Source organism: Erpetoichthys calabaricus, chromosome 9, assembly GCF_900747795.2.
Source record: "Erpetoichthys calabaricus chromosome 9, fErpCal1.3, whole genome shotgun sequence".
Taxonomy (NCBI): Eukaryota; Metazoa; Chordata; class Cladistia; order Polypteriformes; family Polypteridae; genus Erpetoichthys; species Erpetoichthys calabaricus.
In genome coordinates this window covers 185,254,764-185,280,583 of record NC_041402.2, presented here as the reverse complement: position 1 = coordinate 185,280,583, position 25,820 = coordinate 185,254,764, and the positions used below count along the sequence as shown (strand labels likewise).

General features: G+C 38.1%; 1 protein-coding gene across 7 annotated transcripts in view; it reads left to right on the top strand.

Annotated features, from left to right (window-relative positions):
- Window positions 1–25,820, top strand: part of prrc2b (proline-rich coiled-coil 2B) — a 78,974-nt gene that overhangs the window by 33,984 nt on the left and 19,170 nt on the right. For all 7 annotated transcript variants that reach the window (XM_051932173.1, XM_051932172.1, XM_051932169.1 and 4 more), the window contains exons 3-16: window positions 2,604–2,781; window positions 2,953–3,055; window positions 3,190–3,253; window positions 4,209–4,352; window positions 5,025–5,401; window positions 7,090–7,214; window positions 7,315–7,478; window positions 8,565–8,646; window positions 11,153–11,336; window positions 15,790–16,129; window positions 16,916–17,082; window positions 17,419–17,614; window positions 22,698–22,911; window positions 23,662–25,647. In XM_051932173.1, coding sequence (XP_051788133.1) covers window positions 2,604–2,781; window positions 2,953–3,055; window positions 3,190–3,253; window positions 4,209–4,352; window positions 5,025–5,401; window positions 7,090–7,214; window positions 7,315–7,478; window positions 8,565–8,646; window positions 11,153–11,336; window positions 15,790–16,129; window positions 16,916–17,082; window positions 17,419–17,614; window positions 22,698–22,911; window positions 23,662–25,647 — 4,324 coding nt within the window. The remainder of the gene's footprint in view (window positions 1–2,603; window positions 2,782–2,952; window positions 3,056–3,189; window positions 3,254–4,208; window positions 4,353–5,024; window positions 5,402–7,089; window positions 7,215–7,314; window positions 7,479–8,564; window positions 8,647–11,152; window positions 11,337–15,789; window positions 16,130–16,915; window positions 17,083–17,418; window positions 17,615–22,697; window positions 22,912–23,661; window positions 25,648–25,820) is intronic.

Below are 25,820 nucleotides of genomic sequence, written 5' to 3'. Positions count from 1 at the left end.
AACTCTGTCCACTGGGGATTACTTGGAGTCTAAAGGAACATCTGCAAATAACACGCAGTTCTTGATTCTTAGGCCGGGTTTTTACTTCACGCAACGCATTTTGCAGCGGACACTCCTGCTACGCAAGCGTTTTACTGTTTATACTTTTGCGTGTAGTTTACGTACATCTAGAGGAATCCAACAGGTGGCAGTGCGAGATATTATCACGGTAAGAACAGGTTCGGCTTCTCTGTTGTGAATTGCCTGGAACAGCCATTACATTTCAATGACACCTTACCGCAATATCTCTGAAAAGGATGTTTAATAATTAAATCCATCAATCCAGGGATGTGTCCATTCCAGCAAGCATTGGGCACGAGGAAGAAACAATCCCCAGACGGGGCCTCAGCTCATTGCAAGTTGAATACAAGCACACACATACACTGGAGTCATTTTAGCGGCACCAAATTCCCAAATCTGCATATCTTTGGAAGTAAACTGGAGCACAGTGTGGAAACCCAGCAGGAAATACCAGCGAGGTGACTCCCTGCGAGACAGCAGTGCTACCGCTCTGCCACCGTGTCACCCCTGTGTGTGTAATTATTAACAGTATTTATTATTAATACGAAATTAACGATTTATCTGTAAAATGTAACATACATACTTTAGATTTATACTTGAAATCACTTTCATGACGACATGCATTAAAGATTCTAAATTTGCAGAGAGTTGGAATATCATACATTTAATGTGTTCTGTGTTCTATTGCTGCTTGCCGGTGCTGTCAGGTCCAAGAAGCTCGTAGCGATTAAAAACTGGGATGACGTTTACGACGGTCTGCTTTAATGATAAACTACGAGGTTAAAGTGGACATTTCGAGATTAAAGCCGAAATTTCCACTTTAATCACAAAATACATGTTTTCACCATGTCCTTAATTTTTTTTTCTCTATGTCTGAAATACAGCGCTGTACATTATATTGCTGTTGTGAAGTTGCAAAAAAAAAAAAAAGATGGCACAAAAGATGGTATGTGAGAATTTTAAAATCTCTCGTGTCATTACGATCGGGAATATACGACGCTTGAATATAAAAGCACCACAAATGCATCTGTATGTTGGCATTTTGCTTCACCACATTGAACCATTCATCAAACATTGAAGCGTGCACATCGAACCTACTAGGATCTGCATAGTGGCTTTGTCACATGTAGATAGTAACAGACTCTGTGATGTCACGTTTCGACTTTTATCAAACTGCACCCCCCACTTTTTGCTGGTACTGCAACTTGTGCACGCATTGCGTTAATTTCTGAGGACCTGCTCAGAGGGCGCGTCAAAAGAACGCTGGGAACGTGTGGCAGCCATAATGCGTGCGCATTCTGAGCATGAAGTATAAACAAGCCCTAAGAAGTCCACAAATTCTTTAAGAGCATTAATAGCAGAGTTGTCTGAGCCACAGTCTGGAAAAACTATTTTAAACTGGTTTCATGTTGCGAATGTGGAAAGATCTCTGCCACTACAAAACACTGGAATTGAATGAAATGTAAAAAGCACACCAGAAACCTGTGCTCTTGAAATACATTCCTTTAAGAAGTAATTATTGCTGATAGCTACAATTACAAAGCATGTGATAGAATTGGCAAGCACTCACATCACCTTATGTATACATTAAAAACAATTTGTACAGCCAAATGTCCTAATGTTGGTCACAGTGTGTTTCCAGTATCCTGGGTTAAAGTTGACACCATGACAGACACATGGTTTATTTACTCTTGGTGTATAAAACCCTCCCTCTTCCAGTGAAAGGAGAATTGAAATCTGACCAAACTACATTGCTACCATTTCTTTTTGCAGAGCAACCAGTTTGGGTTTTTTAGGTCAAACCAATTAGTACCTCAGCCATCTTAGTTGCCGTACCACAAGTACTGATCACCTTGGAGCTCAACATTCCTGTCTAATATTCAGAAAACGCAGCTCCTCATCAAACAATACACCTACATTGTTTATCAATGATCTTTGCCTGAAGCAGCTTTTGTACCACACATTTATGAACAGCCTTCAGTCTGATTTATGTTATAGATTGTTCATGACTAACACATGTCCACCCTGTTGAAGTTTGTCATGACAGTTTAAAAGAAGTGACCTATCGTCCATGCTAAGGCTGACAGTTGATTTACCTTTGAGTTCTCCTTTCTGTGACTAAAATATCTGTTAATCTTTTGTTTACAACACTGTATTTGTAGGTACAGTATGAACACTCTCAAATTTGTATCTTTCTCACAAATTCAGATTGTCTTATTTTTTATTCACTAAAGATCCTTGACATTTTGATTCCAGACCCATTTCCCAGGAGACCTTTTTGAGGCTCCTGTCATAAAACTAGCATCCTCAGTTTCTGATTTAGCATAGTAAGAGACATCAGACCATGATTTAGCTCACTTAAGATTTTCATTGTAATATCTAATAGAAATAATGCCTTTTTTACATTTTTGTTTAGTTTTTTGGAGATTTTTTCGATAGCGTTAGTATTTGATGAGATACATAAAATAACATAATTCTTGTTGTAATAATGTGATTTTTATACTTTTTATGTCAAATTTGAAAGCATCTTCCTGTGTTTCCAGTTGTTACACGACATGGCTTACAGAGTCTTGGTAAAGTGGCCGCTGCCCGGCGAATGCCCCCTCCCGCTCATTTGCCGAGCCTAAAATCTGAAAACAAAGGAAACGATCCCAATATAATTATTGTGCCCAAAGACGGAACGGGATGGGCGAACAAGCAGGAACAAGCAGACCAAAAGAAGTAAGGGAATGTAGTTTGTCAGTCACACTTTGTAGCTTCTGTTGTATTGTTTATTGTCCAACTTTGAATGTGTGGATATCCTAGACATTCAACTCTTGGACAGACAGCCTTTGCTCTCCCAAGGCTATTCAATTTGAAGATCAGTCTAAAATCCTGCTCCTCTTTTTATAGTTCTACTGCATCAACAGCACAGCTGCCGGAATCGCAGCCACAGCAGGCTTTGCAGAAGTCTGTATCCAATCTACAGAAACAGGTGCAAGCAGTAAGCCAGGAGGTATGTATATCTCCATTTATGATTTTACAGATTTTTTTCCCTCTAAAGTAAGGACAGTTTGTAACCATTTGAATTTAAAAAGTCACTAGTTGTTCTTGCCTTTAATATTACCATATTTTCTTTTGATTTTTTAGAACACAAGTATAGGTGGACCAAAGCAATGGGCCCAGCTCAATGGAAAGCCAGTCGGTCAAGATGGTAAAGTTTTATTAAAGTATCATCAGTATTTGTGCACTTATAGTGTGTCTAGCAGGTGGTGACATTTCTATAAATGGCAGCATCCTTCAAGGGCAGGTTAAGCAGTCTATGTATTATCTTGTTGTAGACCAAAAGTGAGGACCTTCAGGACAGAAGTTTTTTGCTTATACCCATATTCATTTAAAGGCAAGAATCTATTGCTAAAGGAAGGCGCCCCATCTTTTGAACCTATTAGTAAATTAAATTTAGCATTTTTTCACTTAAGTCAGGTTTGTTTCTGTATGCCCAATGATGGGTTAGCATCCCATCCATTTGTCACTACTGGGATCAGTTCTGGCTTTCTTCAGCTCTGCATTAAGAGATTTTTGAATTTGTTTTTGTCAAGCCACAGTTTCTTTGAACCCCTCCTTTCTTGAGACCATATCAAAATATTAGTCTATTTCTGTTATCCAGATAGCTGTTGTAGGGAAAAAAAACCTATAAAGCTGGCAACTTCCTTGCACTGATCATGCAAATGTTATTGCAATTAAATCTAAAATGAGTGTTTTTTTTTCTTGTGTGTTAAATTTTTCTAGTTGAAAAAGACTGAACTCATAGCAATACATGTGTTTTTTGTTTTTTTTTTTTAAATTGTTTTGGTTGATCTTAGAATGTTAGTTGGAAATGAGCTTGTCAGTAGCAAATAATAATCTGTACTCTTAATTTTTTGCTGTCCCCCAGCAAAGAGATTAATCTTCTAAACTTTGAATATCACCACCAATTGGGGTCAGTTTTTGCAACTGTAAACACTGCTAGATTAAGAATGTGTATATTTAAGTTGTCTGAATTAATACTTTACAGTGTTAGGTTTGTTAAACATTATCATCATAATTTAAATAATAAGCATGATATGGTTTACTTGTCAGTTTTCTCACGTTTTGGGTGCAGAGTTTTCTATTGAATGTACCTCTTTTAGGTTTAAAGGTCTCAAGCCGACTGCAGCCCTTCTCTCACGAGGAATTTCCAACGCTGAAAGCAGCTGGAGAACAGGACAAAGCTGGCAAGGAAAGAAGCGTCTTCGATCTGTCGTATGGGCCCGGACCAAGCCTCCGCCCACAAAGTAATCAATTTGTCTTCCTTGTCTTTTCTATCAATCTCATTTTTTTCCAATTTCCAAAGTCTCTTTTGCATGCTAAACAGTTTGTTGACTTTTTGTCATATTCTAATTTGTTAAGCTTGCATCTCAAAATACTTCTTGACTCCATTCTCGTGTGATTTTTCAGCCATAGAATGGGGCACATCTGGTGACATGATGTTCCAATGGATCCTTCTGAAAATCCCTAAACTCTAGGTCTGGAAATGAGGATGTAAATTGTTCTGATTCACCACTTAAACCCCCTCACGTTGTGTCTTTTAGTCTTTTGAAAAAAGATAATGTGAAAGCTGAAATCTTTGTAGCATTATAGAAAGACACATTTAAGTCAAAAAAAAAAAAAACTTGAATGTTCAGTTTTCACAACTAATGGAATTGAGCAAGTAACCTCTTTCAGTCGCTTTGGCTAAGAAGTATTTGATACTGCTGGTATACTCCACCAGGTGTCAGTTTCGTTAGAGCATTTGTCTTCTGCTGTTCCTTGTGTAGATGTTGGGGGCAGAGACAGCCTTTTGTAACTAGTAGAGTTCATTCTTTAATTTTTTTTTTAATATAAAATCAATTACATTGCTTTGAACCTAAAACACTAGTCATGAGGCCCATAACTAGTCTGAAAATGTTAATTTGTTTTATCCATAGATGTCACCAGTTGGAGGGAGGGGGGAGGGAGGAGGAACCTTCATCCTATGGTTTCAGCAGTTGGTCTTTCCGGTGAGGGTGAGGGCAAGACCAACAGCTCAGGTGAGGGAGGCCTCCCTTCTTCCTCCTCCACCACCTCCTCCTCCTCCTCCTCCTCTTCCTCCTCTACATCCTCTGCTACTCCCAATGCCACCTCATCCTCAATTGCCGCTGCTTTCTCCTCCTCCTCCACTTCTGCTTCCTCCTTTGCTGCTGAGACAAAGGATCCCTCCCTCCGTCCAGCACAGCCTGTCCGAAGAAACACACCCATAACTGCGCAGTACCTAGGACAGCAGCATCATGCACCTGCCACTTACCATGACATGCTGCCTGCTTTTGTAAGTATTTTTTTTATTTGTGTATGTGAACTTAATTGTGATGAGAAGCATGTAACATGTTCAAGATTGTCTTGTACAGGAAAATGTACATAAGTTTTACAAGCTTCATTCAATTTGTAGATAGATGTATCCATATTTTCCATTTCAGCTAAATTATTATAGGCATGTTGTGTTGTCCACCATCATTCTAACCATAGACATTTGCAACTTTTGAACTGATTCTCTTAAAGAGAATGTGATATTTACTCCTCTCTCAATTTGACATAATATTGCACCTTTAACACTAACTCTGATATACAAAAGCTGCAAAAATCACTTTTTTGGACCTAACACCACTAATGCCAGATGGTGTGCAAATGCACTCCGAAGCACTATTCATGTTCAGATTTGTGCAGCCAAAAATTAGAATTAATTCAAATTACATATTAGATTTTTAACTACTTTAAAGAAGAAAGGGTCATAGTGATAGCTAAATGTCAATAAAACCGAGGAAGTTGTTTGCTGTCTCAGTATGAGCAGTGGGATGGCTTGGAAGGCTGTGAAAGTGCGTTTTGATTTGCAAATGTATAAATGTGTACTGGCTTTGTAAGGGTATACTGTAGCTTTTCATTTTAGCTTTTCTATTTTTTTTTTTTTTTTTTTCTGCATGTTTTACTAACTATGCTTTCTTGGGATGCAAGGTGCTGGTCAGGTGTTCATGCTTAAAATGTTTTTGCAAAATGTTTTTGTAGTTGTTTACTCCTGGTTTTTCTGTGTGTTAATTAAAATTACTGTGATGAGAAGGGTCGGTAGGTAAGCTCACATTATAGTTATTGTGCTGAGATCTTTATAAATTTAACAGAGGGCAAGACCCTTTTCTATTTAAATTTGTCTTCTATGTACAGGTTGGAGCATTGTAAATATTCACATGGTTCATTTGTAGCATTACAGAATTGGAAAAGCTGTTGTACAGAATTATCAGTAGATGAAGTTGCTATTTATATTTTTAATTGAAAATTGTTTTTACTATAATTTTCTGCAGTGGTCCTCAGACTTGCACTTTAACAATTTTTTTTTTTCATGATTTGCCAAGCGTAAAGTTTCACACGGTGTGAACCCAATTAATTCACAATTAGATACATCTTACTATAGGACTTCAGTTAAAACTGTTAATTTTTTGGGTATAGAAGTCAGAACATATCAACACAAAATGCTCTAGGTTTAACACTGGTACATGTTAAATATAGCCTTACCGAAGAAAAGTCAAGCATAAAGAATATTAAGTTAATAGATTTGTGGGAGCATGCTGCCATGTGGTGAAATGCATTTTTGCCTTCTAACATTCAAGTTAACTGGGCTTCATTCATTATTAAGCCCATTGCCACCAGACATGACATAGGACAAGATGATGATGCCTAAGGTGTTCTTTTCTTTGCGGTTACCTACACTTCAGAATAAACGGTAATGATCTTTTAAAGCTTTTCCTGAGGATCGCTCTCAAGCACTGTATAATCATGAAATGCTTTATTAGGAACATGGTTTGTACTTGTTGGTGAAATAGCGGGAGCATAGTTGTAAGCAGACAAACTTAAATTGAAGCTTTTCAGTGGATGTGCATCTTTTGAATACCTCTGCAATCCAAGGAATTTAGATTTGGTGATAATAGTGTACATGAGCATATTACAAAGTGTGTTTTGCTTTTTATTAAGATGTGTCCAAAAGATTCTCCTGAAACACCACTGTCTTCTGAACGTGGAACTCCGTCTGCACCTATCCCTGCACGGTTTGAACCTCGGTCAACTTTCAGAGTACAGTATACATCTGAGCCTGTCAAGTAAGGAAATAATTTTTTTTTTAAAAATTCCCATTAGAGTAATGCACATTTCCCTGATATTAATAAATTGTGAATGTTTTTTTCCTGTCTTTTTCAAAAGTGGCGAGCTAAGAAGGGAAAATAGGTTTTCTCGAGGCCCTCCTCCCAGAACTGCCCGGCCAGTTCGTCGTCTTGGGGACCGCACACCAAGGCCTGCAATCATTAACCCTGAAGATCTAAAAGACTTAGATGATTTGGATAATGACTGTGATGATGGCTGGGCTGGTAGGATATGTGCTTGCTACTGATTCCCTGTAATGTTCAAGCTTCATGTTCTTCTCAGGCTCTGTATGTGTCTTTATTTTGAGCAGCTCATAAATAGTTAAATGCTTAAAATGCTGATTTGAATAACATGACTCTGTTTTTCTTTTAGGAATATGTGAATTTTTAAAATTTCAGGGCTTTGAAGGGGTTCTTAACGTTTTATTTTAATGTATTAATTAGGGTAAAATGTATAGTTTATAAAGTTTCTAGTGTAAGGTTTCATTTTCACTGTGTAAATAGCAGTAACAAACTTCTAAAAGTTATTTGATTTTCCAGTGTGTTACATTCATTTGCATTGCTGGTGTCTTGCATAATAGTTTAGATTGTTTGTCACCTGTCAAAATAATTTGGTTCTTGTACTGTTGTACTGCAATATTAATTGATTTATAATGTTTTTTACACACATAGAAAGATGTTGTATAAAGTAATTGGAGACCTTTTGCTTACGTCAGTGGATCTGCATTCCAAAAACTGAAGATGATGATGCAACTTGAGGCAGAAGTGCTAGCTGTGCAAAATTACTTCTATTAAAAATACAATAACAGGAAGCCGTGTGCATCTGAAATGATTATGTGAATGTTAAAATCCTCAACCTCTCATAGATTTGAATTCTGTATTTTGCACTCATACCAGGTCTTTGTCAATGTGGCAGACCTGCCTTCTACCTAATGTTGCTTAAGTAGGCTTCAAAATATTGCGTTCTATGATTGCGTTCCATTGCAGCACCCATCAGTAACAGAGTAAATGTTTTGCTAAATATGCAGTAAGCCATTGTTGTATGTAAATTCTTTATATTGTAGCATCAATCTTTCATTTGCCAAGCTTGGACATACATGCCTATTTTTGGTGAAGCATTTTAGCATTTCAAAGGGTCGTTGGTGCTATGCCACAGCATAGATCACTGTATCAGATTACCCTATAAACCCTATTTATTCTTTTTATTGTCTCCTATTGTACATTTGATGTGAGCTTGTCTTTCAACTTAAGAGTAAAGCATGTGTTGTGTTTTGGTTTGTCTGCTGGCATTTCACTGTTTTTCCCCCCTAGGTCTACATGAAGAAGTGGACTATAGTGAAAAACTGAAATTCAGTGATGATGAGGAAGATCACAGTTTGGCAGAAAGGAAATGGTTAGTTTTTCATTGAGCATGTTGATACTTTAATTTGTGAAAATCTGTGTTTCCTCTTGAGCTTTTAAAGTAGTCTGTTAGAGTAAACTGAAAGGATAACACTATAACCAAATGACTTTCGTTTGAAAGACATCTCCACAACTTAATATTGGATGAACACATTTTAAAGTCTGCTTGCTAGATGTTTCCCAGCTTGCACCATTTTATTATTGGTCTTAAAGTAGTGCCTCTTCCCCAGGGTTTATTAATTATGCATGCATTGTTGTAGGTGAAACTACCACTGCCACATTTCTTTGTAAGAATACCTTCTAAAATAGCATGAAAACCAAAATGACCTATGAATCCTTCAGAATTGCTTTTTTGTATTGTTTGTTTTTTAGTACACAGATTGGCATGGATCTGTCGGTAAATAAAGACATATCTAGCCTGATAGCTTAGAGTAACCCTGTAGCCATGTTAATAGTTCAAAAGCTTAACCTGTTTATGCTTCATCTTCTTATGCATAATAAACACTTCCTCTAAACCAAGTGAATCATCAAACTACTGCTAAAAAAATCTAGTTTTTACAAGGCTCAAATGTGTGCAGATGTTACGGTTTGTATTGATTTTCTCCATGTGTGGATGTGGTGTTGTGGGAATGAAGGGAAATTGATTGGTCAATGTTAATTATTGGTTTTGATTTTGTCAATGTCAATAATTAAGTTTCTAGGCAAGATGTCCACTCTATTTGTCTTTCCTTTCTCTGTAGTTGGGGAGTCCCCATTTGTTAGACATGTGTCCAGGTTACTGAGGCACGTTTTAAGAAACTGGATTATAAAAAACTAGGGGGCTTTGCCCCCGGCTCGCTTTGCTCGCCAACCCCCGTTTGCTTTTTATGTCTTTGAATTGTTGGTATTTCATAGTTTCACTTGTTTTTACAGAAGTTCAGAAATAAAATATTTGGTATCTTTCGAGTCCCAATGTGCTGAATCTTTTAAATGAGGTCCGTTTGATGTGTTTCATGACTGTGTACCAATTATTCAGGATTGGTTTCTCTGTTTAGCATTTCAGCACAGACGAAACAATCCACATCATCAGCGGTCAATAATTTCTTTTGCAAAGTAACCAATAAATGCATGTGTGGTATTTCTCTTTCTTTGCGCTAATGCAATGTTTACTTTGGTTGTCTTGACACTGTCGTTTTTTTTTTTCTGCTTTCATATTCTGTATCTTGCTCTGCATGTGTTTCGTGCCTACGTTTTTTTTTTAAGCTTTTGCATTTGTAGGAGCCTGCGTTGTTTTGAACCTGTGCTTGCCCTGCTTCTGCGGTTTGAGACGCGCGTTGTAGACGTTCATATCCGGTTTACCATTCTTGGTTAGTAATATAGATATAAATGTGTATGAAGATAGAAAAGTAAGACAGGCATTGGAGAAAAACAAGCAAGAAGAAGGTGCTGTTTGTTCATTCTGGTGTTCAGGATTTTCTTGATTTTTGTAAAAGCTGTTTTGTGTAGCGCCTTACTTTTAGAGTTTTAGCTTGATGTTGGATGGCTCACTCTTAACTCAAGTGCACAACTCTGTGTGATAAAGCTGTTATTTTGTGACTCAGGTTGTCCCTACTTTCGAATTAAAGCTACTATAGAAGTTTACCTGATGACATTAAATCATTGTCTTATTACACAGTGGCAATTATACATGAAAAACCCAAGGCCTTTGCTGAGTTTATTGGGTAATTAAAGCCACAACTGATCTTGGCATGGATGAACAGCTTTATAATACATAAGACTTTAAGGATGATGTTCAGTGCTGCAGGTTATGTTGTTGCCCTAGGCTTGAGTGAATGACTTTGCTTATGGTGGAGTGACCTTGTTGTCTTTACCCCATGCTCCTTAACAGTTGTCTACCTCATCTTGCAGCAAGACACTTTGTTCTTTCCTTTATGTGTTCACAGAAGAAAGCAAACTTTCTAAGTTTAGGCACTGAAGCTTTCTAAAACTAGCGCAGCATATCAGACTTCCAAGACTGGGCTTAATCACTGGCAACAAGTTTAACCTTGGAGTGGACCCTCAGATCTTTTAAAGCCCACTTAGGTTATTAAAAGCATTGTGATAGCATCCTTGTGAAAGGAGAAATGGGTAAACTTCCTGCCTTTCGTTACATCCTCATCCTAGGCATAATGTTTATCTGCTATGAAATAGAAGCAGAGCAAAGTGCAGAGAGCTAGTGGTTGCTTGGATTCATAAAAGACCCATTCTCTTGGTTGGTCATTGTTGGAAAATTTAGACCTTCAAATTTGTTAAGGCTGAATTACAGCTATCAGTCTCTCTAGTCACGGTGGTGCCTTGTCCACAGAAGTCTCTGCGAACAAGTTGGATCATCTGTGATTTATTTTTATTTTTTTTGGCCACAGAGGGCCTTGTATACCGCTGAAAGCTGAATTGGTGCAAGGCATCTTTAGTATATAGACTTGTGTGTTTGAGATGTATTATACATTTTTAAAAGTTTACTCCATTCACTTCATAAAAAGGAACAACTGGGAATATCGTCGAGTTCGACAGACTTCACAGAGTTCTGCTGAAGGAGCATCCTGTAGGGATATGTCTGAAGATGATCCTGTGTGGAATGATCAGTGTGTAAACAGAGCACCTCAACGATATCAAGAGGCACAGCAACAACGGAAAAATGGAAGCTGGGCTTCTCCAGAGCCTCAGGTAAGTGGGTAAGGGCTTTTGAAGCCTCAAAAAGCGTGTTTTCTTTTTTAAATCGGGAGTGTCATTGAAGTTGTATTAGAGAGGAATCTGCTGACCTTTTATCCTTCTCAAAGTCCCTTTGGCACAAAGGTCATTTGTCTACATTTGGCAGGAAGGTTCCCAATAACCAAGGAGGAGAAATTGTGTTGGAGCCAAGACAATTTAGTCTTTCACTGTTCAAGCACATTAGGCATTAGCAGTTCATTTGCTTTGTCTGCGTTCACTGTTTAGGATAACTATAGACCTGTAAGTGCCAGTGATAGTACTATTGTCCAGTTAGGGCACAGCAGATCTCTTGTTTTAATTGTGAGTTTTCTTGTAAATTAATTTACGCACTACTTTAATAAATACACAATTTGCGACACCTGTGGAATCATAAAATCGCTGTGTGCCGATGTTGTGCATATTTGACCAACAGGAACATATAAGTACATCACTATAAAGTAAATAATCAAAATATCATTTTTAGACCTCAGTTGAGTGTTAATGCATTAAGGAGTAGTGAACAAAATGCAAGAAGCAGTGTCCTCATCGCGCATCATCAAGACCTTTCCCAAGCAGAAATTTCATAGCAGATGGGTATTTCCAGAAGTACTGTCCAAGCTCTTCTGCAGAAGCACAAACTGGCCACATTAAGAATCAGAAATGCAGTGGTTGGCCACAGAAACCGGAGTGCAGCAAACAAGGAGTATATCAGACCTCCTTAGGTGATTTGTCATGTGATGGGTTGGCAATGTGCTATATCGGTGCATGTTCCTATCCTCCTCCTCCCCTTCGAAAGATTTCTAGCAACCCACTTTTAATGCAGAGCTGGCAGAAATCACTGGGACACTGGTCTACAGTTCTGGCAAATTTTGTTAGAAGTAGTCTTTATGGAAGAGTTGGGGCCAAAAAGCCACTCATTTGAGGAGGAAATAAACGCCAGCATTAAACAAGGACTGGAGTGTAGAATAATGGCAGGAGATACTCTAGATCAGTGAGTCAAAATTAAAACGTTTAGCTCTTAACAGAAAGCAGTTTGTCCACCGAAGGGCTGGATAGTGGTATGTGGATGAATGTCTGCAGGCAACAGTTAAGTACATTGGAGATTCCTTGCAGTTTTGTGCTTTATTTTAGCAAACAAAGTTGGAAATTTTTAATCAAAATTGATGGCCATCTCCCTGCACAGAAGTATAGGTAGATTCTTATGCGTTATGCAATGCCGTCTTGAGGCTGTTGACAATGACCCCAAACGCGTGACCAAAATCAACCTGTCTGCAGCAAAATGAGAACCAGAAATTGTGCAACTCCTGGTGTGGCCCCCACAGAGCCATGATCTCAACATGATCATGCTAGCCTAGGGTTTACTTCCAAAAGCCCCAAAGCAAGTAAGACGGTCAGTGTCTGCCTTGTAACTAACTGGGACAAGCACTCGCAAGAGATTTGGAACAACCTACCACACAACTAACTTCAGAAACTGCCTGCAAGTGGACCAACCATAAAGGCAAAGAGTGGTCTTAACAGATACTGATTTCATAGGTTTATTTTTATTATACATATTCTAGGAATTTATTAATCATAACTATTCATTGCATTATTTTTGAAAAGTTTTTGATACACAGCATTTTTTTCACAAGTCCCTGTGACTTTAATATTTTCTCTGCGTGTATAATTATATAATATCTCTCACACTTATATATAGTACACCCCCAAAATTCATGGGGGTTACGTTCCTAAAGCACCCGCGAATTGTGCAAAACTGCGAATTTTGGATGTGGTTTAAAAAACAAAATGCCTATTTTTATAGTTTAAACCCTAAATATGCCCCCAAAACACTTTAATTAAACTTCAAACTCTGCTTAATACATTACCTACAAAAAAGAATGTAAAGGCAAACCCGTATACTGCACAGTACTGTACTGCTATGTCTCCCGCAGTGCTAGAATGTAAAATACAGATGTTGCCGCTATGTGTACTGTAATTCATGCAAGCGCGATTTCATTGCCAGAAGCCTTAGAAGGTGCAGGGTCTTTCGGCGGCATCTTGGGGCTTTAACTCTTAAACTGCCACATACTTGGGGGGTTAATACATCCCTGGACAGCAATTACTTTTTTTGCTGCACTTTAAGTAAACGTCACAATTCACAAAGAAAAAGTGAAATTTTAATGGAACACCTTTTTCATGCAAAGAGCATCACCATTACTGAAACACTGATCATTTTACACACTGCTAATGAACTGTAAAAACTATTTTTAAAAAAAGCTACTGGAACAATATGTACAAGGTGTAACTGACGCCATGGGTGAAATCACTGAGGCAACTGCGCTTGAACTGGCTGCACGCAAGCACACAGAGGTAAGCGCTCATGCTGGCAGGCTATAGTGCAGCAGTTCAATCCCAGAGACAGTCAGGCTGCAGGGTGTCACACTTGGGTCACAGAATCACAGGAAATTGTAGAGACAGGAATTTTATTCAAACACTTCAAACAAACATGTCTCAGAAGTAAAATGAGCTTAGTATGCAGTTAGTTATCAATTAAAAGAATAGGCAATCATCATAGGGGAGCACAACGGGAGCGGCATCCGCAACAGGAGCAGAGGCTGTTTGGGAGAGGAGAGAGAAACAAAGCAATCAGCCAAAAAGGGCACTTGCTGTTCAGGTTTTTAGTATGCATAGCGCAAGAAGCATATCATATGCGACACAGCAGCTGTAAGTAAGGGAGCAATGTGAAGGTAGTCTGTCAGCGTTTTTTAAGAGGGTTTTTTTGAAGAACACTCAGCTGGCAATGCATCGCAGTCAATCAGCAGCAAAGAGAAATGAATAACGCTGTAGCAGTCCGGTGCCGCTAAGATCCACATCGTCGAAGATGGCGATTTATTTATTTTTATGGTGGAGATTCCAGGGACGCACTCAGCCTTGGCCGGACCTGCACGTACTCACAAACAGAGAAAAAACAAAGCAAACTGGTAATCAAACAGCAAATAAAGAATGTAATGAAAACAACGATACCACCCCTGTTCCCCTTACGGCGATTACACATTAAATACAACAAAGCACTAACAAAACACAGAGTAAATTGTGAAAATGGCAATGGATGAAATGCAATGATGAAAATAGTCCAGAGATCCGCATGTTGAATGGGAATATAAAGATAGTCCTACCGCTAGTTCCTGAAATGGTGAAGACAGATGGACAGGTTCAGGAGCGCTCCTTTCTTTGCAGGATGGCCATGAATCCACTTACAGTCCTCATGTTCACAGGCAGATGGCAGACAGTCCAGACGCATGAAACGATCCAGGCCAAACGAACAAGTACAGGTAACCCAACAAAAGGCAGGCAGACAGGAACTTGTAACACAAATTACAAAAACTTTTTTTTTTTTTTTTTTTTTTTTAACTTTTGGTCACCGGCCCCCTTTTTAAAAGCCGTGCTGACATCCTTTGTTCCCAACAGCCCCAGAGCCACTGCAGGGACTGCTGGGAGTTGCAGTTTCAAATTCTATTGGCTACTTTCACCATTCCAAGCTGTGTTTTCCAATACAGTTGCTTCCTGTTCTCTCTACAGTGCAGTATTGCCAAGATAAAAGCCATAAAAATTGAGGAGGATATTTGTGGTTTCCGCTAACCTTTATTAGATGGGTTCTAAGGAAAAATCTGCGAATGACTGAGGCCGCAATCTCTAAACCGCAACTTCGCGGGGGTCTACTCTGTGTGTGTGTGTGTGTGTGTGTGTGTGTGTGTGTGTATGTATATGTGTGTGTGTGTGTATATATGTATGTATGTATATACACACACAGTAATATTGATGCAGTCATGGGGCAAATCTTTATGTTGAATATTTTTTTTAATCTGCTAACACAAAAAAGCTACCACCATAATTAAGAGTGTAAGCTAAAATCTAAATTCTTTGTAGTAGATTGCAAAAATATGGTTTTAAAGGCTGTGCTAAATACATCTTGAAGATAGAATGGAAAATTTAGTATGCAGACAAAGTAAATGATCATAAAATCTTATTTCACCATAACTGCTTAACTTTTTTTGTCTGTTAGTCAAATTGGTTTATATAATCCTCAAAGAAGAGCTGCTTAGTGCTTTAAATATTTGAGTTAAGGTAGTTCTAATCTATGATCATGTCGCCAGTCGATTGGCACATGCAAGTAAGTTTCACCGTACTCTGTACTTGTGATAGTAATTTATAAAGCTGTATACACAAATTTATACATCTGTATTCCCATGTGAAGTATGTTCAGCCTTTGCTGCCCTCTGCCTAGACACAACCCTTTGAAGATATACTAAATCAATACTTGCAGTTTGAATTGCATTTTTTGGTTTAGTAGTTTTTTTTTTGTTTTTTTTTTTATAATGTATGTGTATAAAATGGACTACCTGTAGACTAATCCAACTTATGCCCTTTATTTTTCATGTTTCTGCTCAAGGCTAATTCAAAGCCACCAGTAAGCATCCGCAGAAGGGAGTCAGTAGAAGACAAAGAAGAGAGACAAGCACCCAGGACAAAGTTCATGTCTGCTGAACTTTCCGAAGCAGTAGAACGTGCTCGGCGCAGGCGAGAAGAGGAGGAGCGCCGTGCAAGGGCTGAAAGACTTGCAGCCTGTGCTGAAAAACTGAAGAAACTTGATGAAAAATTGGGTAAGGCTGGCAAAATGCAGAAACCAGAAACCACCCTGAAAGAGATGGACAGCAAGGCCTCTGAGGAGCCTTTGTCTCCAAGCAAAGACACCAAGTTAAGCCAAGATTGCTGGCAGTGTAGTGCTAAAGGTAAGCTAGTACACTGTTCTGTTCCTGTTTTTGCATAAAAAAAAGTCTTGGTACATAATAATACATTTTATATATGTAGCTCCTTTCCTATGCTCAAGGTGATTAGCCCTAATGGTTATTAGTTCACTTATCGATGTTTATACCATTTTGTTTTTGTGTGTTACTATTAGGTAAGCTATGCAAGTAATATGTAAAATAGTATTTGTTGAATTTGTGTGAGTGGAGTTTTTATATATTTAGTGACTTCAGATACCTCCAAATACCAGGAATATGGTGATACTTTTATTTAAGTAGAAACATTTTGCAAAGAGTACAGCTCATCACATTCTGGTTAACTTGTAAATTTAAAAACACTGCTTGTGTAACCTCTTTTGAAGTTATGTATTAATAGAAGCTTTGTTTCCCCTTGGATAAAAAGTCTCTTACTATGTTAGATAATCTTTATTTAAATATTTCCTTTAACTTTTTGGTGAAATTCTCTTTGTTTGAATATCCTCCCCTACACAACAGCCTCACAAAAAGTTCTCTAAACTAGTTGAGTTGCTTGTTTTCTTCTAGTTTTAACTGCATTTAATGCAGGAGTACATTAAGTAGGGCACTCAAACATGAAGAGATGTATTTAAAAGACATATTTAAACATTTAACAGGGCAAGTTATGCTGACTGACAAACATGTCCTAATGCTACAGAAGTATAATTAATGTGGGGTTCTTAATGGCATAGGAAATGTTGATATGTAATTTCCTAACTCACTTTTATTCTCTTCCAAAACCCCAAATAAAAAAAGAAGCTGAAGTTTCTGCTGAGCATTATGTTAAAAACCAAGAACTCCCTTCAGAGGAGACGTCGGCTACAAACTTTCAGAGTGAAGATCATGTCGCAGAGCCAACATCTCCCAGTCCAGACAGTGGTAAATACCTGAAGTCCCTCCCTCCACGCTTTCAAAAACAACAGGTAAATTGAATTTTTTTTTTAACATATTGCTGCTACTTTAATCTTTTTATCCAAGAAAGCATATAATGGAACAATGTTGCCACCATATCTCATTCCAGGAATTACTTTTAAAATGCATGTGTCATATTATATAGCTAATTTTGTTGTATTTGCAGTGGTGTTTTCATTGTTTATAATGCCTTTAGAATGTTTTGGGGAACCATGAAGTATACTGTTTTTTGGTATTTATCATGAATTAGTAAAAGAAATGAAAGTGTGTGCCTGAGACGGAAAAATTGTTGTTTAGTATGCTATATAAAGTGAAGTATTCTTGTTTTTACCAATGCTGCTCTTTAGGATGTATACAAGATGCATTGGCAGCAGCAGGGGCATCCATCATCTGGGGCTGCTCCACCTCATCAGCACTCCTATTACCCTCCTCATGTTCTTGGTTTTGACCCACGATGGATGATGATGCCCACTTACATGGAATCCTGCATAGGCCAGGGGCGCACTCCTGCAGATTACTATTCAGCTCCTGTCCATTCTCCTGGTAAGGAACTGTACAGTATACTGTTTCATACTGAGACACTTTGTATAATTTGTAGGCCATACTGTTAATATTTGTCTGTTTACTCAGGTAATGGTGTCTAAATTTTCGTGTTTTTGTGTTTTTTTGAGAAATGGGGCAGTGTTTGCTGAAGCATAAACTCTGTTTGGATGTATGTGTGCATTTGGGTATATGTCACTTTTAAGATTTAAAGCAACCAGCAGAATTTTTAAAATCTGATCCTGTTGGGTGAACTGTAGCTGATGGGGGTTACACTTGCTCATTCACTTTCGGGCTAATTCCAAATTAATTTAGGAAGGATCTATGTAAAAGTTATATGAACTACTAGCAAAATACCCGCGCTTCGCAGCGGAGAAGTAGTGTGTTAAAGAGGTTATGAAAAAGTAAAGGAAACATTTTAAAAATAACGTAACATGATTGTCAATGTAATTGTGTTGTCATTGTTATGAGTGTTGCTGTCATATATATATTCATATACACATATACACACATATACAGATATATTATATATACATATACACATATATTTTTTTTATATATATATTTTTTATATATATATATATATATATATATATATATATATATATATATATATATATACACATACATACATACATACATACATACATATACACACATAAATGCAGTTACAATAACATAGAAATCAATATAAACAACATTAACATCATTATCATATGAGAATATGAAGTAATATATAAGAAGCACATTTCATATAAATATAAATTATTAAACAGTAAAATCTTCTTGTATAATTTGCTACCGTGGCTTTTCGTTGGTCTGTCCAGGATTTTAAATCACATGTAGGTTGCAAACCGTTTCACGTATTGACTTGAAATGTGGTACACATATAATACGTCACGTCTGCTATCCGCTTTATGGGTGATGAATGTATTACTCTTTTTATGTTTATTTTATTTTAGAATCAAGTCCTATCTGCGCACACCAGGGCGGCTGTGGGCAGATGCGTATGGTGTATTCACTCCATGTTATCGTGCATTGCGCTGTCACTGGTATTTTGATAAAAGAATTTGAACAATATATAAGAAGCGTATAAATTATTAAACAGTAAAACATTAACATTTAAGAAGTAAAGTTACATTGAGTACTACTGCAGTGCCTTCGGGTATACGTCATTTTTTCTTTGCCCATTACATGCTTAAATGTATACATTTTTTGGTGTACCTACCCGAGAACACGCGACATATAACCGACCGTGGGAGAAGCATGGATTTTAAACACGCGTTGAGTTCATCTGCTGGTCTCCCTCGTGGAATAACTGGTAATGTTTGACTAAAATCTACAGCGAGTAAAACGACATTACCACCTCTTTTTTTTTTTTTACGATCTTGCTTTTTTCGGTTCAAGGCTTCATAAGCTCTTTTATGTTCAATGTTGTACTTAATAAGTACTAATTATCCCAAACCATCATCTTTGAATGTTGCAAGACTTTCGCCTTGTATGTAGATCGGGGTAATTACATTCATTGCATTCCTAGTCTGAATCACAATCTGATTGTATGGGTGGTTACCTGGCACTGTAGGGTTGCCACCCGTCCTTTAAAATACGGAATCGTGCCGCGTTTGAGAATGAAATTGCGCGTCCCATTTTGAATCAAAACTGGACGGGATTTATCCCGTATTTTTTGTATCATTTTTTTTTTAAAGCAGCGTCTCATGCAAATCATCCCACACGCATTTTATGAAGATGCCTCCTTTCCTACTTTTGATTGGGTAATACTTGATGTCATCGTTAGTTTGATTGGTGTTTTTAACTGTCCAGTGAGGAGGGCGTGTCTTTTAAGTACAGTCTGCAAAGTGTTGGCACTGAGATGTGGCGTCAGCGGCATAGTTGAAGCCCCTAACGTTGCGGTCAGCAAGTTGGCTAACATCCGCCATGTGCCGTCTTTCAGTTGCGAGAAGCAGATCATAGAATGGTTGAAACTGTTGCCCCTAACGTTGCGCCACGGCGTGTGCTTCGTTTATACCTCGTGTCTTCTCATTAAAGTTTTATCTCGCGAATATGTTATTGCAATCCGCAGCGGGAGCGTTTCTATAAACTTAATTTAAACTTACGTTTTACACCGTGCTTTGTTTCCCTTATGAACATGCTTGTATGCTTAACTCGCTCCGTTCTCAATTGTTTAATTAATTTTTTGCTCTTCGCTGTTTGCGGCTGTTCCTCCATTTCCCCCTACTTCGTTGTTTTATCTCGCGAATATGTTATTGCAATCCTTAACGGGAGCGTTTCAATAAACTGATTGAAAATAGTTTTGCATTTACCTTTTTAGTAAAAGGCGAGCTTTTAAGCCTGAGAAATCACCCCGTAAATGCACACGTTTAATTGGACATGTGTTAATATGTATGGTTACACAGTATTAAAAGACAGTGAACAACGTCAGTTACCTTTCTTCCGCGTTTGATAAAAGGTGAGCTTTTAAGCCTCAGAAATCACCCCGTAAATGCACACGTTTAATTGCACATGTGTTAATATGTATGCTCACACAGTATTAAAAGACAGTCAAAAATTAACGTCATTTACCTTCGTTCTCGCGTGTGACTCGTGCTGTAAATGTCTTCCTTGTTTTTAGTTCACGTGATTACGTAGGAGGCGTGATGACGCGATACGTGACTCCGCCTCCTCCATTACAGTGTATGGACAAAAAATATGTTCCAGTTATGACCATTACGCTTTGAATTTCGAAATGAAACCTGCCTAACTTTTGTAAGTAAGCTGTAAGGAATGAGCCTGCCAAATTTCAGCCTTCCACCTACACGGGAAGTTGGAGAATTAGTGATGAGTGAGTCAGTCAGTGAGTGAGTCAGTCAGTGAGGGCTTTGCCTTTTATTATTATAGATAAAAGCAGTAGTCGGCTGGACACATTCAGATACAGCATGTAGTCTGGTCTCGCATTGTGAAGGAGTTCACTTTCAGTAAATGTTCCTAACCTGATTTTTTGATGGAATTTGCACAGAAATATGTCAGTTAAATAGAAATATGCAGAAATATATAATTTTGTCACTTGTTTCCAAGAGAGTTTCAGAATTATTTAAATTACACTGATGCCAATTACCATACTTTAATATAAACTAACTGTACATCCCTGTCGTCCATTTATGCCCCCCATAGCAGCTATACTTCCTCAGACAATAAGGTCTGGGACATGTGCTTAGTTTGATGGGAATTGTAAGCCATATGTTCAGTTCAGCTAAACTTTCAGCTGCCAATCTGCTGGCTTACATGTGAAGGAGAATATTGCATATATGCACAGACTGCCATTTACAGTTCATGATACATGCGAACAAAACCACAAAATGATTGATATGCCTTGAAATTAGGAAAGGCTGACACGTAATCATTACTTCATTGGTTAGTAAAATAACAAAAGACATGAAGATTAACTGAAATTCATTAAGAAAAATTGATTTAATACTAGTTTATCTGCAGAACTTCAAGTTAATTCCTGTTTGTACTGTTTTTTAAATTTTTATAAAAGCGTAAAACAGATGCAATCAGAAATATTCAGCCCCCTCACCTCAGAAGCCATTACAGTGATATGAATAAGGTTAATGAAAATATGACACACAGCCTCATTAAACAACCAAAAATTTACTGACACAGCTTTAGAATTTAGAATTAACTTCTATTAACCTGTTTTTGGCAAGTGCAGACAAAGTTCATACACCTCTGTTGGAATCTTTGACCATTCTTCACATGCAAATGCCTCCAGCTCATGGATGTTTGATGGTTTCCATGCTGCAACTGCCTTCTTTAAATCCTACCAGAGATTTTCAGTGGGATTTAAATCTGGGAACTGAGAAGGCCACTCCAGGACATTACAGGATCTGTTTCTCAACCAAGCTTTGATTAGCTTGGAGGTGTGTTTGGGATCATTGCCTTGCCCAGTGTCATTTCCAGTGATCACCAAGATTCAATTTCTGAACAGAAGGCATTGTATTTTTTTTATTTTTTTTATTTTTTTTTTTTTTTTAAGGGCAAGTGCCAGTGCCTGCAGATGAAGAACATCCCCACACCATCAATGACCACCTCCTTGCTTGACTGTGGGTTATATGTTCTTTTGGTTATAAGCCTGGCCTTTCTCATGCCAGACAATTTGCTGGTCCATGTGTCCAAACAGTTTAAATTTAATTTCACCAGTCCATAGAATTTTTTTCCTAAAACTCTACAAGCCTGTCTCAATTTCTCCTGGCATATTCTAGTTGACCTTTGATGTTCTTTGTGGTCTAGAGTGGAGTGTGGCCAGTGAAGTCCTCGTTTATTTGATGTTTCTTAAAGTTGCTACTGAAACTCTTGTCCCAGCCTTCATCAGGTCATCCTGTAGGTGTTTTGCAGTGATACAGGGTTTTTTTTTCCTTTGGTATCCTGACCAAGTTGTTAAGGACTCTTGATGAAATTTTGGGCTTTCTTCATCAGCCAGACAGGTTTGCAGATGTGGCCTAAGTTTTAAGCTTCCTTTTAATGCTCCCTTTGCTGCCTCTTGAAATGTTCAATTTTTGGAAGATCGTATACCCAATGCCCTTCAGGTGCAATTAAATAATTTCCTCTTTCAGCTTTTGTGAAAGCTCCTTAGTTTTACCTATAGCAACTCACCTTGAAGACATTCATGGGTGGGGTTTTTATATTCATCACAATTGAAGCCAATTAGGATCATTATTGAATTCCCAAAGGCCTAATTATGTTTTAGTTCCAGCGTAAGCAATTAAAACTAGCAGAAGGTTTTAAAAACAGTAATATTATATATTATACAATGTTATTGACTGTTATACCTGCCTTGCACTCTCCACCTTGCATTTTTTAATTTGCACTGTGTTTTTATCACTTTAATATTGGTTTAGTCATTGTCCTGTATAAGCTAAATCTCATTACCTACAGTTTGTTGTCTGTTATGTTTTTTCATTGGCATCTCTGACTGTTTTGTAATATGCTTGTACGTGTTTGTGTTAATTCTGTTTTTCTAATGATTTTAGTATGGATCTTTTGATTATTACGCTTCATTTTTTTTTTTGTTTGTTTTTTGTTTTTAAAGGCATGTTGAAACAAGTAGTTCAGCCAGACCATCTAAGCAGCCCAGGGTCTGTTCCTGAAGAAAACTGTCACTCCTCAGTAACTCAAGAGAGAAGAGTGCCTTCAACTGAGCCCTACCCTGTCTGGGGGCAGGATAGCTATTCCTTTACACATACCAGGAGCTTTACTCCCCCATATCAGCGACATGAGAAGGAAGTAGTGAAAGCTGTTGACAGGTTAGCTATTATTTTGCCTTCACATTGAAAATTGCAGCATTCTAGCTTTTTATTGCTTTATCCATGTACTTGTATAGAATCAGAACATTTTTCGTCTGCATAGGGATTATTTATCAGAATTTCAGTTATAAATTTTGAGTTTTCTTGATGTTGCTGAACAACTATTTTATGTCGGAAGAATGCCTATCATAATTGATTTAAGTTGGAAAAAGAAAAACAAAAATGATAAACTTCCGCAAATGGTAATGAACTAGCTTCTTTTAACAGTCCATGATTTCAAATGTTAGAGGTTCACCTCAAATTTGGTGTCTCAATGTTTTAATATAGCATAAAATTATAAAAGCATTATTCAGTGGAGTTCAATACACCTGGATGGGGAAATAGGTGTTAAAGAATTTAGGCAAACAATAATGCAAAAGCTCAGTTAAAAAAAAAAAAACCCATAGTGTTTGCTAATCAGCTATTGCCACTCTTGTAAAGAATAAATAAATGTTTTTCTGTTGGCAAAAAAAACTAATCATTCTCAAAAGTGAACCTATGTTTTGAAATTCATTTTAAATCAATTTGTGTAGGATAGGTGGCAAGAAGCCACGTTTTGATTGGTATTTGTGAAATAGTCGTGAAAAACTAGCGTACAATTATGTATTTGCCCATTTTTCTATTCTCATTTATTTTAAAATTTTCCTAGACATAATTATGCCCAATTTTATCCTGATGTACTTTTTTTTTTTTTTTTTTTGCTCAATGTAGAAGTGAACGAGCTGTGCAAGACCACTATAAAGAAAGAGGGGAGGACTATCGAGACCTGCCAGCAGATGATGTCACCAACCTTGGTTATCATATGGACAGCAGGCAGGAGATAGCTTTAAATGTTTCCCAGAAAAAATCTGCACATGACCAAGAAATCTGCCAAAAAGAAACCTTTATGTCAGCAAACCAAAGCCATTCGCTTTCAGTAGATGCAGATTTTGCAAAAAGTGATAGGCAGACTGAGGCAAAAGATCTGCCGGCTACTAATTGTAATGACAGTTCCGGCTCTAGGGAAGTAGTGGTTGAGTATTCAGTGCGAGAGAAAGCCACAACACCTGATCTTTGGAGCAGTGATGGTCCTCTGAAGAAAGAAATAGAATCACAATCACAATGGCAAGAATCCATTTCAAATATTGGAACTAATTCTCTCCAAGAGTCTGCCGGAAGAGTGCACACAAGGAGAACTGGTCCAATTAAGAAGCCAGTGCTTAAAGCTTTGAAAGTTGAAGATAAAGAGAATGAGAAACCTAAATCAGAGCCAGAGGATAAACCAGTTCCGTACAAAATAAAGGAGAAAGAACTTCAACCACTTTGTGATTCTAAAAAGGAATTAAGTTTACCTATAGGTGGAAAGTATTATGTTCCCCCCTCCCTCTCTGCTTCTGAAGATAAATATTTCCCCTCTCTTAAATCTGATAAGTCTGCTGAAGGTAGTAATGAGCCAGAGCAGAAGGAGAGTAGATGGGAGAATAAAATTTATTCAAAAGATTCCAGTGATCCTCCCATTTCTCGTCGAAATAATTGGATTTTCATTGATGAAGAACAGGCATTTGGCGGTTCCAGGGGTCCTGGAAGAGGAAAAGGGAGAGGATTTAGAGACTTCAATTCAAGGGGCAGAGGTCGTGGAGACTCCAGTCGTGGAGGTTTCAATGGGCAAAGAGTTGGAAGAGGTCGTAACATACGAGATTTCTCCAAAGTTGAGGAAGTATCTCGAGGAAAACCTCGTCGGCGCAATGTCAGTGAAACTCTGAGTGAAACATCTGAATATGAAGAGTTACCCAAACGTCGGAGACAAAAGGGAACTGAAAATGCTAGTGAATCCATTCACTCTGAAACTTCAAATTTAAGGAAGGTAGACACCAAGGACTCATGGAGATCCAACAAAGTATACATAGATGAGCAAGGTAGTGGGAGTGAAACGCGAGAAAAGTCCAAAGTTAACCGGACATTTGGTAGAAGCCTTCCTCCAAGACTGACTAACACTGGTTACGGTCGAGGTTTTGCTATAAGAGAAAATTCAACTTGGAGAGGTAGAGGTGGAACCTTTTCTGGAGCTATTCAAGAAAATGGATATGGTGGTGGGAATGAATCCTTTTCTAGAAGGCCTCAGGAACGAGACGGTCTAAAATACACTCACAAATATTCTGGGTCTAATGTTGAGAATGGCTTTGAAGACAGAGGGGGTGATGACTACAACTTGGATGGTGACAATCTTGAAAACAGACCCATGAGGCGTCGCCGCCCTCCTCGTCAAGACAAACCTCCAAGATTTAGACGGTTGAGACAAGAAAGAGAAACTGGCTCACACTGGAGTAATGAGGACCATAATACAGATTTCTCTAGTAGTTGGCCTTCCAGATCACATATGGATGAAAAACAGACCCATCACTCTGTAAGAAGCAGGGATGGCATCTACCATGGTCCCTCAGAGCATGCAGCAGAAGACTGGGAAACGGCCTCAGAGAGCAGTGATTTGAATGAGAGGCGAGAAAAACGAATAGGGCTTTCTCAAGCTGAGTTACCTTCTGACCTCAATCACAGCTTTGATGTCTCCGGAGAAAAGAGAGAGTTGTCTAAACGCAGCTTTTCAAGTCAGAGACCTTTAATGGAGCGCCAAAATCGTAAGGGGGACCTAACAAGCCTAGGGGATAAAGTTGTCCGATCTGGTGATCCAACTTGCAGAACAGATAGCTGGCAGAATAAAAGGTAAGTTCTTAGGGAGACCAATTTATTACATAAGAGTGTACTAATGTATTTCAGATTGGTGACAACTAACGTGATGTTTCAATGGATCCTTCTGAATCTCCTAAGGCCTTGTGGCCAAGGATGTGAATGAGGACAAATGACAACTGATTAACCAGCTTTGATTTTCTGCTTTA